At 43.7% G+C, this 18,466-nt stretch overlaps 1 protein-coding gene across 6 annotated transcripts in view; it reads left to right on the top strand.

The window, feature by feature from the left end:
• The window catches only part of dbnlb (drebrin-like b), a 68,521-nt gene that overhangs the window by 13,150 nt on the left and 36,905 nt on the right, over window positions 1-18,466 (top strand). For all 6 annotated transcript variants that reach the window (XM_059961954.1, XM_059961774.1, XM_059961894.1 and 3 more), the window contains exon 2: window positions 17,192-17,247. In XM_059961954.1, the coding sequence (XP_059817937.1) occupies window positions 17,192-17,247 (56 nt within the window). The remainder of the gene's footprint in view (window positions 1-17,191; window positions 17,248-18,466) is intronic.

The raw sequence follows: 18,466 nt of genomic DNA, 5'->3' as shown, positions 1-18,466 counted from the left end.
TGGAGGAGAGGTTGTCTTTCATGATGTGTTGAGCTGTGTCCATGACTCTGCAGTTGCCATTCCAAGCTGTGATACATTTGGATAGTATGCTTTCCATGGTGATTGGTAAGGGTCTAGGGGACATGCCAAGCTTCTTTTGACTCCTGAGGAAGCAGAGGCACTGGTGGGCTTTCTTGGCCATGGCATCAACGTGTTTGGACCAAGGCAGGTTAATGTTGATGTTCACTCCTGGGAAATTGAAGCTGTCGGTCCTCTTGATCTGGGCAAGAATACAGCCAAATGAAAGAGTGTTCCTCTGGGACCGAGGTGCAAAACATAGCAAACAGCACTTACAGTTATGATAGCAGAAAAGCATGCAGTTACAAAAAAAAACAATAATATAGACCAAGTCCCAGAGTGTCCTGGCCTGCAGATTGATGCATGGATGTTGTCCTAGAGCCACCTTTCTGCAAGAACAAGCCCACAGCAGTTCCTCGTATCACTCAGTGTAGCTACAGATGAATGGAACAAGCACTAGAGGAGCCAGCCCCCAACTTAGTGGCACACAGTAGGCCCCAGTGTCTCCTCCTTTGACCTCCACAAAGCATGAATGAGGGCCACAACCGAGGCCACAAGGGTCCCCCGCATCTGTCTTGCCAATGAACCAGTGAATTGAACTTGCTTCTACATTTCCAATGCTTAATAGGATGTTATAATCACAACAAAAACATCCGACACTGTCCATTGGATCACACTCTGCCTCCCGCTGTCTTCCCTGTCTGGCTGAAACAGGCGGCAACATTATTTGCAAGACGTCCAGCTCCTCTGCAATTCAGCAACTCGATTGGGTGGAGTAGACTTGCAGTACTTAGTGTTCTTAATATCTGCAGAGTCTTGTGACTGTGTAAAAGGTGAACAATAACTTTTCTTTGGACTCAGAGGCTGCTGCGTTCGAGTGCACTGCCATCTTACCTGAAATGATGTAAATGGGAGTTTGTGCACTGCTCTTTCTGAAGTTAATAACCCAGCTCTTTTGCTGACATTAAGGGAAGATTGCTGCATGACAATCTTTCCACACTGTCATTGTACCCCCCCCCCCCCCCACCCCCCCGGGCTGTCTCCTCAGCCCATTGCTGATTCAGGACTGCACTGTCAGATCATCTGAAACTGTGTCAGCACGTTTGCTGATTGTACAGCAGTATTGGGCCTCATCGGCAACAATGATAAGTCAACATGCAGAGAGGAGGCTGAGAGGCTTGTCAAATGATGTGTGAGCAGCAACCTGGATCAACGTGGACAAGGCAAAAGGGAAGATTGTGGATTTAAGGAAGGCACAGGTCGACCACTCTCCATTGCACATCAATGGCTCTGCCATGGAGAAAACAAAGATCTCCAAGTTCCTTGGTATACTCATAATGGATGATCTAATCTGGGCCATCAACACTTCATTAGTCAAGAAGGCACCACAGTGTCTACACTTTTGAGCAGATTGAGGCATGCAAGATTCCCTGTCCCCATTCTGCAAGAGCACCATCAAGAGTGTCCTGTCTGGCTGCATCATTGTGTGACAGGGAGGCTGCAAGACATTGGACCGCAAGATAGTAAGAACTGCTGAGAGGACCCATGGGGTCTCCTTCTCTATTTGGAACATTTACCAGGAGCATTGCGGATGAAGGGCCCAAAGTGTTGTTGAGGATCCCTACCAGCCATAAACTCTTTGACCCACTGCCATCAGGAAGGAGGTATAGGATTATCAGGACTGGGATTGCCAGACTGATTAATGGCTTCTTCCCTCAGGCTGTGAGATGGATGAACACCCTGCCACCACCAAGATCTCGACACTAGGACAATGAGCTGTTTACTGTACTCTTTACTGTTTACTTGTACTGCACACTACATGTACTTTGAATTGTATTTTGTCACTATATGGTAATATTTTGTTTCCTGTATTGTGGGTGCACTGAGGAACATTGTTCCATTTGGTTGTACATATGTGCAGTCAGATGACAATAAACTTGAACGTAAGCTCATCACAAAGCTCTTTATTTCCTTCCTTTATTCTGACTCATCGATATTTGAGTTACAGCCCACGATGGTGATATCTGTAAATGTGTGAATGGAGTTGGGAGAATGCAGTCATGAGTGTACAGGATTAATGAGAGAAGGGGGAGAGATTTGTGAAATGAGGAACATGTTCTTCTAGAAATGGGGAATGATAGTAAAATCCGGAAGAAATGTAATAATCGCTGAATGCAGCAGATCAGAATTGCGTACTTTCTTCTTGTTTTTGTTCTGAAATACGAATCCTTGCCATTTTAAATTCTCAATCTTGACTGAATCTGAACTGAGTCACATCTGAGATCCCTCATGAGTCCTGTCTCTTGAGCAAGGCCTTGCGTTGCGACACAAAATGCCGGAGGAACTCAGCAGGTCAGGCAGCAACAATGGAGACAAATTTGCCTTGCAACCCTTCTGTGGTTATGGTGATTGGTGTCTATTCTAAAACCACTCTGCAGTAGCTGATGAAGGGTCTCGTCCCAAAACATTGACTATTTCTTCCCTTCTATACACGCTGCCTGACCCACTGAGTTCCTCCAACATTTTGTGCATGTTGCAGTGTCAGTACCTTCCCTTGGTATAAAAGGGGTAGTGTACAAATTTTTTGGGATTTTGTTTAATATTGCAAAATCCTATTGAATTTGCAGCACACAGACTGCAAATCCTTCAGCAGTGTTGTGCTTATTCATGATGTAAGATTTCTCCAACTTTCTCTAGCTCGGTCTCTTTTGCCATGATCTTATTGAACATGTGAGAATAAGCTGACCTTTTTACTTCTCGCCCAATGTTCTTTTCACCTTGGTGCATTTATCCACCTTCTACATAAACATTACTCATCTCAACCACTCTGAGAGCAAGTTCCTCATTCGTCCAAATTCGAGCAATTACATTCCTTCTGAATATTCTGTTCAATTCATTACATATTGTCTACAGGTCCTTCATATCTCTCTTGCCGCAAGTGGAAACATCCTCTGCTCCATTAGATCCTCTCCTAATTTTAAAATCTTTGTCATTCACTTCCTAGCCTTGGATTTTTCCAGATATGAGTCTTGGATTGAGAGATTTATACTCTCAGCCATTTTAGGCATGTTGCTTCATGCATTGCATTCACTATAATCCAAACCTATACAGACTTCAAGTTTGGACCTGTGAAGCGTTGCTTAACTATTTCACACCTTGGTAACAAAAGTGCAAAGAGGCCAGTGATGCTTATGAAAATAATTCAATGATGTGCTAGTGATTGCCATCTCCTGTGTTTCCTCGAGCTCAACAGTATCATTGATATACATTTCTCAGTTTGGACTAAGTACCTTGGAGATATAGAGAAATAGATATTCCGGTTGCACCCAAACCTGTTCACCTGACATAGGAGCAGAATTAGTCTATTCGGCCCATCAAGTCTGCTACTCCATTCCATCATTCTTGATTTAAAGACTGAAGAAAGATTTAAAGTTACCTTTCTTAGTTACATGTACATCAAATCAGCGAGATTTGTGCTGGGCAGCCTGCATTTGTTGCCAGACTTCTGGCGCCAGAATAGCTTGTCTACAACTCACTAACCCTAACCTGTGCATCTTTGGAATGTGGGAAGGCAGAGAAAATCACCACGGTCACGGGGAGAATGTATAAACTCCTTACAGATAGCAGCAAGAATCAAACCCCAATCTTACAGCTGATATGGTAACAGCGTTACACTAACCACTACGCTGCCACAGCATCCCTCCAAACCCCATTCTCCTTTCTTCTCTCTCTAACCTTAAATACCCTGCTTAAAGCAATGCAGGATTTTTTCATATTCATAGAAAGTATAGCACAGAAGCAGGCCATTTGGTTCATCTAGTCTGTGCCAAACAAATTTGTGTTAAATGCAAAGATACCAAATAGAAAAGAAATTGGCATAGTCCTGCTTATTTATTGCAAGGGCTCCCCAATATTGGGCACCATTTGATCAGGACCACCAAAGATTTGAAAGAAGGAAATATTTGTTATATGTACATTGAAATATTTCAACACAGTCCAATGATATGTGAGGGGCAGCCTACAGTTGTTGCCATTCTTCCAGTGCCAACAGAGCATGCTCACAATTTACTCACCTTAACCTATATATCTTTGAACTGTAGTAGGAAACCCACGGGACTATGGGGAGAATGTACGGACACCTTACTGTCAGCGTTGGATCTTCTGACTGCTGTAGTTGAGCATTTAGCAGGCAGAGTGTTTCAGGACTGAGTGACTCCAGTCCTGAAGCGTTCTTGCTGAAAGTTCAGGGCTGGGTAGTTTCGCTGGGCTGCAGCAGACAAATACCTGAGCTTTGCTCACTGTGCATAATCCTCCCCGCACTTTCTGAATGCATTCCATAGCTTCATATCTTATGAGACATCTCTTTCAGTCAATCAACTGGTCTTCAGCAAATGAGTCATCAGAAACAACTGTACAGCCTTCCTTTTTATGCATTCCACATCCATTTTCTCTCTTTCATGCTGCGTTTCCCGACCATTTAAGACAAGCTCTCTCTCTGTTCTCAAACCTCTTGCTCTCAAGATGACAATGTATGTGCATGCTTAGGTCTACACTGCAGTGTTGGTGGACTAAATTTGTTCATTATGAGCTGTGTCATATGATGTAGACGATTGTGGTCTTTCCATGTTTGTTCTTGGGAAATTTTTCTGCAGAAATGGTTTGCCATTGCCTTTTGGGCAGTGTCTTTACAAGACAGGTGACCCCAGCCCTTATCAATACTCTTCAGAGATTGTCCGGTGTCAGTGGTCACATAACCAGGACTTGTGATATGGCTTCACGTGATCCTGATTGTGGGGCTAAGCAGGTGCTACGCCATGCTCAAGGTGACCTGCAGGCTAATGGAGTGAAAAAGCACCTTACACCTCCTTTGGTAGAGACATACATCCACCCTGCCACTCATGTAGACTAAATAAAAGGTTTGTTTCTGCCAGTTTTGCTTGCTTAATTTTGCCTGCTGCTTTATCTAATGCCACATGTCAATTCAACATGCGTCTCATCCGAAACGTGAACTATTTCCCTCAATTGATGTTGCCTGGCCCCGATTTCCTCTGGCTTTGCGTGTGTTGATTCAGCATCTCCATCAACGTTCCCTCTGCTGTGCGGACCATCCATTGCTCTGAGCAGGACATTTTTACACAGCCTGAAAACTGTGTAGCCCTATAAATGTTTCCTTTGTAATCTGCGTACAGTCGGCCCTCCTGATCCGCGAGTTCCGCATGCGCGAATTGAGAAAATCTGGAGGTGGTCTTCCAGCGCTTGTTCGAGCATTGTTCACCTCACATCTCCTTCATTCGCTACTTTGTTCCTGTGAAAAAATGGCTGCTAAAAAGCAGATACATGGTCAAAGCAATTCCTCAAAGGCTAAGAGGGAGCATAAAGTGCTATCTCTCGCCGAGAAAGTAGAAATATTAGATCTTTTGAAGTGGGCCATAAGGTCGGTAAGAATGAATCGACCATTCGCACAATAAAGCAAAAAAGAAGCTGAAATTTGTGGAAGTGTAAGTGTTGCCTCTACAACGGCAAAAATGGTCTCCCTGGTTCATGATAAAGTGCTTGTGAAGACTGAGAAAGCATTAAGTGTGTGGCTAGAGGACATGTCACAGAAGCACATCCCTGTCAATAGCCAAATTATACGTGAAAAAGCTATGAGCTATGAGTCTCTGAGCATTACTGTGATGGGGTTGATGAGAGCAAGAGAAAAGAGTTTAAGGCTAGTAAGGGATGGCTGGCTGGCTATGTAAAGTGCTACAGCCTCAAAAACGTAAAGATCACGGGAGAATCGGCATCGGCTAATGCTGAGGCCATGGCAGCGTTTCCAGAGGAGCTCAAGAAATTCATCGAAGCGAAAGGCTACCTTCCAGAGCAAGTTTTCAATTGTGATGAAACCTTCGAGAGGATTCGTGCTGCCCTTGTTGCTAACACTGACTGCAGCATCATGGATTTATGGAAGAAATTCACAATTGCAGATTCAATTGTGCTTATTGCAGAGGCTGTAGACGCTGTAAAGCCTGAGACAGTCAATGAATGCTGGAACCTGGTATGGAGTGAGACGGTCAGTGATATTGGGCTTCCCCACTATTGATGCAGAAGTCATGGATATCTTGAAAGTTGCAAGGGAAGATGATGATGAAGAATTAGAGGAGGCAGAGCCATCAATTTGGACACTTGAAAAATTTGCAGCATTTTTTCAACAGGCGTAAGTGTTAAAGGATATGATCCTCGACTATGATTCTTTGATGGAACGAAGCCTCTGTGTCACCTGAGGGATAACCACATGCCTACAACCACTGCAAGATTTGTTTGATGAAGCAAAGGAAAAGAAGAGACAGCTTCCTATCACAATGTTTCTAACTAAAACATCTGCAATCCTGAAGTCTCGATGTTTAATGTTTGAAGATCCTCAGCCCTCAACCTCCACAGTTCCTGACTTTAGTATTATTGAGCCTCCTCCAAAGCGTCCTTATTCCCTAAACAAGACCGTGTAACAACTACTGTACAGGTATTGCAGGTTTTACTCGTTTGATCATCGTTCACCTTTCATGTCGTTCATTCGTTGCTTGTGTTGTGAGCGAGAGGAACGTGTACAGTTTTTTTCTTGTCAATATTCCCTAAACATTACACTACAACTATTTACAAAGCACTTACATTGTGTTAGGTATTATAAGTAATCTAGAGATGATTTAAAGTATACAGGAGGATGTGTGTAGGTTATGTGCAAATACTATGCCATTTTATATAAGGGACTTGAGCATCCGTATTTTTTGGTATCCGTGGGAGGTCCCAGAACCAAATCCTCGCGGATAAGGAGGGCCGACTGTACTATGAATATTTGGAATGGAAATTGAAAAATCACATTCTTATTAATTGAAGCGTATGTTGAAATACAATAAAATGAAGTCCTTTATGTTTAGTAAACTTTTAAACTTAGCATCTGCATTCAGCTGATGCTGGTTTATTGACAATGAGCTATCGATTTCCATTCTGTGTTTATTATTACAATTTGTAACAGTGTTGTAACCTAAAACACTGACAATGTAAATACATTGAACCCCTAAAATGTTTCAAAGTAAAGGTTGTGTATGTTCATGTTTAGAAAATTTATTGATTATATTCATTAACACGATAAATTACAGGGTATTTCACAATTATATCACCAAATTTTAAAATTATGTTAGCAGAATTTCAAGATGATATTAAGATTATATAAGATAAAATTCCATCTTTGTGGCAACAAAGGGAATGTGCATGTGAGTTTAGGAGGAACTATGATCTGCAGTCTCTTGTATCTGCATGTTGCTGTTTTCCACTGAATTGCATCCACTCTGATTTTAAGGTTACTCTATTTCCAGCTCAGAACTGTGGCATTACCACCTCTGTCTGTTGTTTAAATAGCAAAGTTTTGTGTTACAAGGTTGCACTGGCTTGATGTTGTAATCCTACCTCTCTCCACATGCCTCCAGGCTATCCTGGTGTTTAGTTGCACTTGTTCAATCCCATGTTTCATCTATTTTCCTACTCTTTAATGGAGAAAATTCAATTGCCAGGCAATAAGAGTCACCACACATTCCAGCAACAACAATGGATGTCCTTGCTCAGCAGAACAACACAAGCAGCAACAGCAAAACAATGTCTCTCTCACACAGTACTGTTTACAGTATTTACATCTTTACGTGAGTAAGAATGATAATGCATTGGAATTGGAAACAATTGATAAAAGATTTCTTAGGCTAATACCTAACCATGTTGATGAAGGGTCCACCACGTTCAGCAGTAGGACCCTGAAGAAGGGTCTCAGCCCGAAACATCAACTGTTTATTCCTTTTCTTAGATGCTGAGTTCCCGCAGCTTTGTGTGTGTTGCTTTGGATTTCCAGCAACTGCAGAATCTCTTCTATTTATTGGTTAAACCTGTGATCATGATGGTCTGGAAGGGCAGATTTCTGAGGCATCTTTCTTTATTTTGGAAGCTCTTGAACTTGCCCATTTAAGGCAGGTGAGGCCATTTTTATTGTTTCGAAAGTTTAGGAGGAAGATGCATTCTGGATAGTTCTGAGGTGTATGTTTGATAAACAAGCTGCTGAAAGATTTTCATGAACAAACTGGAATGTGGATTTGAGAGATCATTTTAGCCATGATCTTGTTGGTGGTGGGCTGAATGGCTTACTCCTATTCTGTAGATTGTTTGAACATTTTGTTCTTCAAGTATCTGTCCACTTAAAGGCAGCATTTACATTTACCTCAGTCAGGCACTGACTACCAGATTGTCTAAGTTTCGTTTTATTTGTCACATGTACATTGAAGCATACAGCGAAGTCCATTGTTCATGTCCAGTAAAAGCTGCCAGGATTGCCCTCATAAGAGCCGCCACGCCAGTGCCAACACAACTTACTAACCCTAACCGTAAGTCTTTGGAATGTGGGTGGAGGCCAGAGCACTTGGAGGAAATGAACGCAGTCACAGGGAGAACATACAAACTCCTTACAATGAAAATTAAGCCCCAATCTTACAGCTGGTGCTGTAAAGATAAAAACGCTACGTTACTGTGCTGCCCTCAGAGCAGAGGGACATGTAGTTAGGATCATGAAGCATTAACTCATACAAAACTTAGTGAGAGTCAAGAAAATCTCCTCAAGCAGGTTGAAACTGGTGATGAAATGGAAATCTAAAATTCTTTAGTCTCATAAGAGTATTAAGGATTGTAGAAACACATGAGGAGATTAAGATAATATAGAATCGTGGGTCGATGTTATGGTAGAGCTGAGAGAGATTGAGCTCTTTCTCCTCTTCCTTTGGCTGGCAAAAGAGGCTTAAGTGGTCTCCCTTTGCTCAGTTAACAGCCTTAAATAGATGACCACGAGATTCTGCAGAGGATGCAAATCTGAAGCAGCATGCACAAAATGCTGGAGGAACTCAGCAGGTGGGGTAGTTTCTGTGGAGAGGAAGACATTTTGGGCTGTAACCCTTTGCCAACTCATGAAGGGCCTTGGTCAAAAACGACTGTTTATTTCCCTCCATAGATGCTGCCTGACCTCTAGCATTTGTATCGTGTTGAGGGATGAGTTTGGATGCCTATCCTGAGTGACCAGCCTGCCACGTGGGGCTGAGTAGTTGCTTTCCTGAATATTATTGTCAACAAGCTTGTCGAAGTCAGCTTGGTATTTCAGCTATGTAACTGGAGGCCTGACTGGAAAATTGGAAACTGAGGCTTTGTAAGGCATTGGTCAGACCACATTTGCAGTATTGTGAGCAGTTTTGGGCCTCTTGTCAAAGAAAGAATTTGCTGATATTGCAGAGGGGCCAGAGGAGGCTCACAAGAATGATTCTGAACATGAAAGGGTAAACGTGTGAAGCATGCTTGATGGCTCTGGGTCTGAACTCACTGGAGATCAGTAAAATGACCGGAGGCCTCATTGAAACCTATCATTATTGGAAGGTCTAGATCAGGGGTTTCCAACTTGGGGTCCATGAGCCCTTGCTTAATAGTATTGGTTTAAGGTATAAAAAAGTTTGGGAACTCCTGGTCTAGATAGTGGACGTGGAGAGGATGTTTATAGTGAGAGAACCTCGGACTGGAGGGCACACCCTCAGAATAGAGGGATATCCCTTTAGAACAGGGATGAGGAGGAAGTTCTTTAGCCAGTGGGTGGTGAATGTGTAGAATTCAGTGTCCAGACAGCTGTGGAGGCCAAGTCATTTAGCAGAGGTTGATGATAAGTTTTTGATTAATCAGGGAGTCAAAGGTTACAGGAAGAAGGCCAGAGAATGGGGTTGAGAGGGATAATAATTAGGCCATAATGGAATGGCGGAGCAGACTCAATAGGCCAAATGGCCTAAATCTGCTCCTATGTCTTATGGTTTCAGAATGATTAAATCACATTCATCAGTAGGGCTTCAGAACCAATTCCTTCCGATAAATGCAGTTAAGTTACAGTTCCTCGACGTGGAGCATTAAATTCATTGGGTAAAAGCAGCTTTGTGTTGAACTAGAAACTTCAAAGATGAAACTTGTATATATTTAACCACAGCAGATCCTAAAGCACATTAAACAGAAGTTTAGAGTTTTTGCCAGTGTTTCTAGTTTCTGAAATGCTTTGTGGAAGTCCTATCCTTCACTGACCCTGTCGAATGTCAGCAGTCTGACCTGCACCGTAAAGCTTCTAAGCAGCTTGGCAAACACTAGTTAACCCCAGTGACTCTGGAGAGAGCAGTAGAAGCATAAGGAAGTGTGAGAGAGACAGCTTTTCTATGTTTATTTTTGCCCCACCGCCCATTTGCAGTATGTGCTGACTTTAGTAATGTTGCAATGAGAACCTCACTCAGTCTCTTGCTTTTTATCTTCTACACCCAAGTGGTGCAGGTTTCTGAGCCTTTTACAAGTGGAGGCTTGGAGGGCTGACACTTGTACTCCTCCCCATCTCCCTATTCTGGCCTCTGCCCTTTCCTTTCCACCCATGATGACTTTGTGGGTGTTGCAGTGTACAGGATTCGCTTCTCATTAAAAACCACCAGCATACGGCCTCTTTCCTGGATCCATCCTTTGTGGCTGCTGCCATCAGAAAGGAGGTACAGGAACCTCAGGACTCCCAATTCTAGTTTCAGGAACAGTTACTACTCCTCAACCATCAGGGTCTTGAACAAAAGGGAATAACCACTCAACTTCACTCACGCCAACACTGAACAGTTCCAGCAACCTCTGGACTCGCTTTCAAGGACTTTTCAACTCATTCTCGATGTTTATTTATTAGTATTATTTCTTATATTGCTTGTGTATTTGCACAGTTTATTCAGTACAGTATTTCACTGATTCTATTGTGGTTCTTGGGTTTGCTGAATATACCCACAGGAAAATGAATATCAGGGTTATACATGGTGATATATGTGTTTGTTCATTCATTGTGCTGTGTCCTATGATGTGGGTGATCATGATCTTCCCATGACAATGACTGTTCTTGGCAAATTTTTCTACAGAAGTGGTTTGCTCTTGTCTTCTGGGCGGTGTCTTTGCAAGACAGGTGACCTCAGCCATTATCAATACTCATCAGAGATTGTCTGCCTGGTGTGTACGGTCACATAACCAGGACTTGTGATCTGCATCAGCTGCGCATACAACCATCCACCACCTGCTCCCATGGCTTCACATGACCCTGATCGGGGGCAAAGCAGGTGCTACACCTTGCCCGAGGGTGACCTGCAGGCTAGCGGAGGGAAGGAGCGCCTTACACCTCCTTTAGCAGAGACGAATCTCTATCCCACCACCCTGACATAAATGTCCTTTGATAATAAATTGACTTTAAACTTTGATTGGGGAGTGTTTGCTTTACACTATCCTGCTTCAGTAATAAAGGTGGATGTTACACTTGGGAAGCCTGTGCTGCTGAATAGTGAGCACCCTTGATAGGGACTGCCACCCCTCCCTGAGTGATCTTGATACTGCTTCTGAGGCAACTCTTGCATTTGAAGGATGATTTGCTTCCACTTCAGTTCTGGCTGTTTGAAGGTGATATCAATGTGCAGAATCTGACATAGGTATCTGCTTGACTCTCCTATCAGACTCCTCCTCCTTCAGCCTCTCTCACCGATAACCTTGCAGCTTCTTGCTTCAAACACTCCTTCCCTGCCTTCCCCCTCAGTAAGTCTCACCTATCACCTGCCGCTCACCAGCAATTGTCATTAGTTTTCCGAGACACTTCACATAGGCATTATGAGACAATATTCAGTGGAGAACTGTGATAAACGAGGGATGGATTTTGGAGAGTGTCTTTCTAAGAAGATGAGGTGGAGAGGGAATTCCAGATAGGGCCAGTTAATTAAAATCATGACTGGTAACTCTAAAGCATTTACAATTGAGGATGAGTGAAAGTCGCATTTGGAGAGCCGTGGGGTTGAGCTAATTACTGAGAGCCAGTACACAAATTCAATCTCACATACACGACCACAGTGGTCATCCTTAAATGAAGCAACCACCACAGAGCGTAATCTTGGCAGAGGTGGAAGATGAATATGAGTTCTAAGGTTTAGCCCAGGGGTTTAAAACCTGGAGTCCATGGACCCCGCGGTTAATGGTAAGGCTCCATGGCATAAAAAAGTTGGGAACCCCGGTTTAAACAGTCTGTTCTTCATTGGTCAAAGAATTAACCATATAACATATAACCATATAACAATCACAGCACGGAAACAGGCCACCTCGGCCCTCCTAGTCCGTGCCGAACTCTTAATCTCACCTAGTCCCAACTACCCACACTCTGCCCATAACCCTCAACTCCTTTCCTGTCCATATACCTATCCAATTTTACCTTAAATGACACAAATGAACTGGCCTCTACTACTTCTACAGGAAGCTCATTCCACACAGCTATCACTCTCTGAGTAATAGTATCCCTCGTGTTTCCCTTAAACTTCTGCTCCCTAACTCTCAAATCATGTCCTCTCATTTGAATCTCTCCTACTCTCAATGGAAACAGCATATTCACGTCAACTCTATCTATCCCTCTCAAAATTTTAAATACCTCGATCAAATCCCCCCTCAACCTTCTACGCTCCAATGAATAGAGACCTAACTTGTTCAACCTTTCTCTGTAACTTAAGTGCTGAAACCCAGGTAACATCCTAGTAAATCGTCTCTCCACTCTCTCTAATTTATTGATATCTTCCCATAATTCGGTGACCAGAACTGCACACAATATTCTAAATTTGGCCTTACCAATGCCTTGTACAATTTTAACATTACATTCCAACTTCTGTACTCAATGCTTTGATTTATAAAGGCCAGCGTTCCAAAAGCCTTCTTCACCACCCTATCTACATGAGACTCCACCTTCAGGGAACTATGCACTGTTATTCCTAGATCTCTCTGTTTCTCTGCATTCCTCAATGCCCTACCATTTACCCTGTATGTTCTATTTGGATTATTCCTGCCAAAATGTAGAACCTCACACTTCTCAGCATTAAACTCCATCTGCCAACGTTCAGCCCATTCTTCTAACCGGCATAAATCTCCCTGCAAGCTTTGAAAACCCACCTCATTATCCACAACACCTCCTACCTTAGTATCATCGGCATACTTACTAATCCAATTTACCATCCCATCATCCAGATCATTTATGTATATTACAAACAACATTGGGCCCAAAACAGATCCCTGAGGCATCCCGCTAGTCACCGGCCTCCATCCCGATAAACAATTATCCACCACTACTCTCTGGCATCTCCCATCCATCCACTGTTGAATCCATTTTATTACTCCAGCATTAATACCTAACGACTGAAACTTCTTAACTAACCTTCCATGTGGAACTTTGTCAAAGGCTTTGCTGAAGTCCATATAGACTACATCCACTGCCTTACCCTCGTCAATATTCTGCGTAACTTCTTCAAAAAATTCAATAAGGTTTATCAAACATGACCTTCCATGCACAAATCCATGCTGGCTACTCCTAATCAGATCCTGTCTATCCAGATCATTATTAATACCATCTCTAAGAATACTTTCCATTAATTTACCCACCACTGATGTCAAACTGACAGGTCTATAATTGCTAGGCTTACTTCTAGAACCCTTTTTAAACAATGGAACCACATGAGCAATACGCCAATCCTCCGGCACAATCCGCGTTTCTAATGACATCTTAAAGATCTCCGTCAGAGCTCCTGCTATTTCTACACAAACTTCCCTCAAGGTCCTGGGGAATATCCTGTCAGGACCCGGAGATTTATCCACTTTTAAATTTCTTAAAAGCGCCAGTACTTCCACCTCTTTAATTGTCATAGGTTCCATAACTTCCTTACTTGTTTCCCACACCTTACGCAATTCAATATCCTTCTCCTTAGTGAATATCGAAGAGAAGAAATCATTCAAAATCTCTCCCATCTCCCTCGGCTCCACACATAGCTGACCACTCTGATTCTCTAAGGGGCCAATTTTATCCCTCACTATCCTCTTGCTTTTAATGTAACTGTAGAAACCTTTTGGATTTACTTTCACCTTATTTGCCAAACCAACCTCGTATCTTCTTTTAGCTTTTCTAATCTCTTTCTTAAGATTCCTTTTACATTCTTTATATTCCTCGAGCAATTCCTTTACTCCATGCTGCCTATATCTATTGTAGACATCCCTCTTTTTCTGAACCAAATTTCTAATATCCCTTGAAAACCATGGTGCTTTCAAACCTTTAACCTTTCCTTTCAACCTATAAGGAACATAAAGATTCTGTACCCTCATAATTTCACCCTTAAATGACCTCCATTACTCTATTACATCCTTCCCATAAAACAACTTGACCCAATCCACTCTCTCTAAATCCCTTCGCATCTCCTCAAAGTTAGCCTTTCTCCAATCAAAAATCTCAACTCTAGGTCCTGTCCTGTCCTTCTCCATAATTATATTGAAGCTAATGCTATTGTGATCACTGGACCCGAAGTGCTCCCCAACACATACATCTGTCAGCTGACCTATCGCATTCCCTAACAGGAGATCCAACACTGCCCCATCTCTAGTCGGTACTTCTATGTATTGTTGCAAAAAACTATCCTGCACACATTTCACAAACTCTAAACCATCCAGCCCTTTTACAGAATGAGCTTCCCAGTCTACGTGTGGAAAATTAAAATCTCCCACAATCACCACCTTGTGTTTACTACAAATATCTGCTATCTCCTTACACATTTGCTCTTCCAACTCACGCTCCCCATTAGGTGGCCTATAATACACTCCTATCAGTGTTACTACACCCTTCCCATTCCTCAATTCCACCCAAATAGTCTCCCTAGAGGAGCTCTCTAATCTATCCTTCCAAAGCACCGCCATAAGATTTTCTCGGACAAGCAATGCAACACCTCCTCCTCTGGCCCCTCCTACTCTATCACACCTGAAGCAACTAAATCCAGGAATATTTAGTTGCCAATCATACCCTTCCTGCAACCATGTTTCACTAATAGCTACAACATCATAATTCCAGGTATCAATCCACGCTTTAAGCTCATCCACCTTTCTTACAATGCTCCTAGCATTAAAATAGATACATTTAAGATACTCTCCACCCCCTCCCCTCTTTTCATCCCTAATAATGCATTCAAATTTATTATCCTTTTCTTTCTTCTCCCCTACATCTTCGGGCTGAGCGTATCCCTTCTCCATCACCTGCCTTTCCTCCCTCACACACTGTCTATTTACTTGCTCTACTGGTGAACTAACCTCCTCTCCCATGGTTTCCTCAAATTGATTCCCGCCCCCCCATCTTACTAGTTTAAAGTCTGCCCTGTAGCCCTAGCAAACCTCCCTGCTAGGATATTGGTCCCCCCAGGATTCAAGTGTAACCCGTCCTTCTTGAGCAGGTCACGCCTGCCCCAGAAGAGGTCCCAATGATCCAGAAACTTGAATCCCTGCCCCCTGCTCCAATCCCACAGCCACGCATTCATCTTCCACCTAATTCTATTCCTACTCTCACTGTCGCGTGGCACAGGCAGTAATCCCGAGATTACTACCTTTGCGGTCCTTCTTCTTAACTGCCTTCCTAATTCCCTGTACTCTTGTTTCAGGACCTCTTCCCCTTTCCTACCTATGTCATTGGTACCTACATGTACCACAACCTCTGGCTCCTCACCCTCCCACTTCAGGATATCTTGGACGCGATCAGAAACGTCCCGAACCCTGGCACCAGGGAGGCAAATTACCATCCGGGACTCCTGATCACCACAGAAACGCCTGTCTGAACCCCTGACTATCGAGTCCCCTATTACTATGGTCCTCTTTCTTCTATCCCTACCCTTCTGAGCTACAGGGCCATCCTCTGTGCTGGAGGCTCGGCCACTGTCACTCCCACCAGGTAGGCTGTCCCCCCCCAACAGTACTCAAACATGAGTACTTATTGTCAAGGGGTACAGCCACTGGGGTGCTCTCTAGTACCTGCCTCTTCCCCTTCCTGTCCGTGACCCACCTATCTACCTCCCGTGGCCCCGGAGTGACCACCTGCCTGTAACTCCTCTCTATCACCTCCTCACTCTCCCTGACCAGGCGAAGGTCATCGAGCTGCAGCTCCAGTTCCCTAACTCGGTCCCTCAGGAACTGCAGTTCGGCGCACCTGGCGCAGATGTGGACGTCCGGGAGGCTCGGAGACTCCAGGACCTCCCACATCCGACACCGAGAACAACAAGCTGCCCTCGCATTCATACTTCCCGAAAAACTGAAAAATAACAAGAACTAAAAGATAAGCCTACTGTGCCCTCTTCTACCTAAGCCCCCTGAGCCCAAGCCCTACACTGTGCTCCCGGCGCACTCCGCTGCCCGCTTCTTAAGGCTGCGTTCTTTTTATATCTTCCCTCCTTCCCAGGCCTCCTCATGCGCCTGTGCAGTCCCGCCTCTCAGAACTCCTATCTGAGACGCAATTGAACAATTTGAAAATGGCCGCCGCCGCACTTCCTCTCAAATAGAGGGAGAGGAGAATGGTGCATTGACAGCCTGTCTTCATGGAGCTGCGTATCAATAGTATTCTATTCCCATGGTATGTACAGTAGTCAGAGTCCAGGCTGAGGGAGACTGGATAGAAGGTTTTTGCTGCAAGGGTATGTTCACTCTCGCCGCTAATCAGCTGTATGAATGCCTTTTATCAAGAAAATGGTTTCTTCAACTTTCAATCATTTCTCCTTCCTCCCTCCTCGCTTTCCATTCCCTATTCTGGTTTTCTTCTTACCGCTTCTCTCCTCACCTGCCCATTACTCCTCCTTCCCTTTCTCCCATGGTCCACTGTTCCCTCCTATGAGATCACTTTTCTTCAGTCCCCCTCAGCTTCTTGCTTCATTCCCCTCTCCTACCCATGCACCTATCATCTTTCAGATTGTACTCCCTACCCTGCCCCACCTTATTATGGCTTCTGCCCCCTTCCGTTTACAAGCCTGATGAAGGCTCTCAGCCCAGAACTATAGACGCTGCCTCACTTGCTGAGTGGCCTCAGAATTTTATGTGTGTTGCTCCAGATATCCAGCATCTGCAAAGACTTTCGCATTTGAGAAAATAGTAGTGTGGGTGTTAATGTGTTCCTGCACTTTGCAGTTGTTGGCTGGATTTGAAGCACTTGGACAACAAGCATTCTTTTTTGTTGAGTTCAGTGCCTGAAGCCTAAATATCCTGTTGTGTTTTGCAGGGCCCTATTTACCTATGAGGGGAACAGCAATGATCTGCGAGTGGCTGGAACTGGAGGTGAGGATCACTTGGGCTCACTGTTCAAGTTCAATTGTCATTCAACCATACACATGTATATAGCCAAATGAAACAGCATTCCTCCGGAGCCAAGGTGCAAAGCACAGTACATGTAGACTCACACAGCATGTATAGTTACGTAGTGTAGTCTCAAATAAATAATATCAGCACAAGTTTCTGAGTGGCATGGCCTGAACGTTGATAGTGCATGGATAGTTGAACTCTGACCTCCGACAGCCCAAGCTGTAATTACATCACATTGACTGCTATGTTACTATGGTGCCCAACGTTCATTTGTAAGACAATGCATCCATTCCAGTACAGAAAATCACCTCTGTTACTACAAATATAGAGACCAATAATGTATGCAATGTTCTAGTTAGAGCCTTACCCATTCTCTCAAACTAAAGCATAATCTCTCCACTTCTGCATTCGACCTCTCCAGCAGTAAATAAGATTGTTAGCTCTCCTTAAGAACTGTTAAGTGTATACTAGTTTTGTGTCTCTTGCCCGAAGATGTAACAGTCTCATCCAATTTCCTGTTGAACATCATTAATGAATCTTAATAAAAATTAATTGTGTTTAATAAAATGTTTCACCTTTTCACCCTCTGGTTTTGTGCTGTACCCACCGACCCAGTCTCCCTGTCTCTTGCATTGCCCATGTTCCTGCCTTTATAATATATCAGAGGTTAGCAAGTTCCTGCAGCCTCTTCTCATCACAGCCCTTGTTCCCTCCCTACTGATTCCAGCTTTTGGCAGCTTACTCAGGTTGAACCTTGTGCCTGAGCCTCGTGTTTGACTATGAGACATAGAAGCATAACTAGGCCATTTGGCCCATTGAGTCTGCTCCACCATTTCATCATGACTGGTCCATTTTCTCTCTTAGCCCCAATCTCCTGCCTTCTCCCTTTAACCCTTCATGCCCTGATTGATCAAGAACCTATTAATTTCTGCTGTAAATATACCCAAAGACTTGACCTGCACAGCCAGCTGTGGCCATAGATTCCACAGATTCACCACCCTCTGGCTAAAGAAATTCCTCATCTCTGTAAATGGACATCCCTGTATTTGGTTCTGAACCAGATGCCCCTTTGAAGAATCTTAGCCATAGAGCACTACAGCACAGAAACAAACCCTTCAGGCCATCTATTCTGTGCCGAACTATTAATCTGCCTGGTCTCATCAACCTACACCCAGACCATAGCCCACCATACCCC

This window comes from Hypanus sabinus, chromosome 1, assembly GCF_030144855.1.
Source record: "Hypanus sabinus isolate sHypSab1 chromosome 1, sHypSab1.hap1, whole genome shotgun sequence".
Lineage (NCBI taxonomy): Eukaryota > Metazoa > Chordata > Chondrichthyes > Myliobatiformes > Dasyatidae > Hypanus > Hypanus sabinus.
The sequence above is the reverse complement of the archived record's forward strand: the minus strand, read 5'-3'. Positions and strand labels throughout refer to the sequence as shown.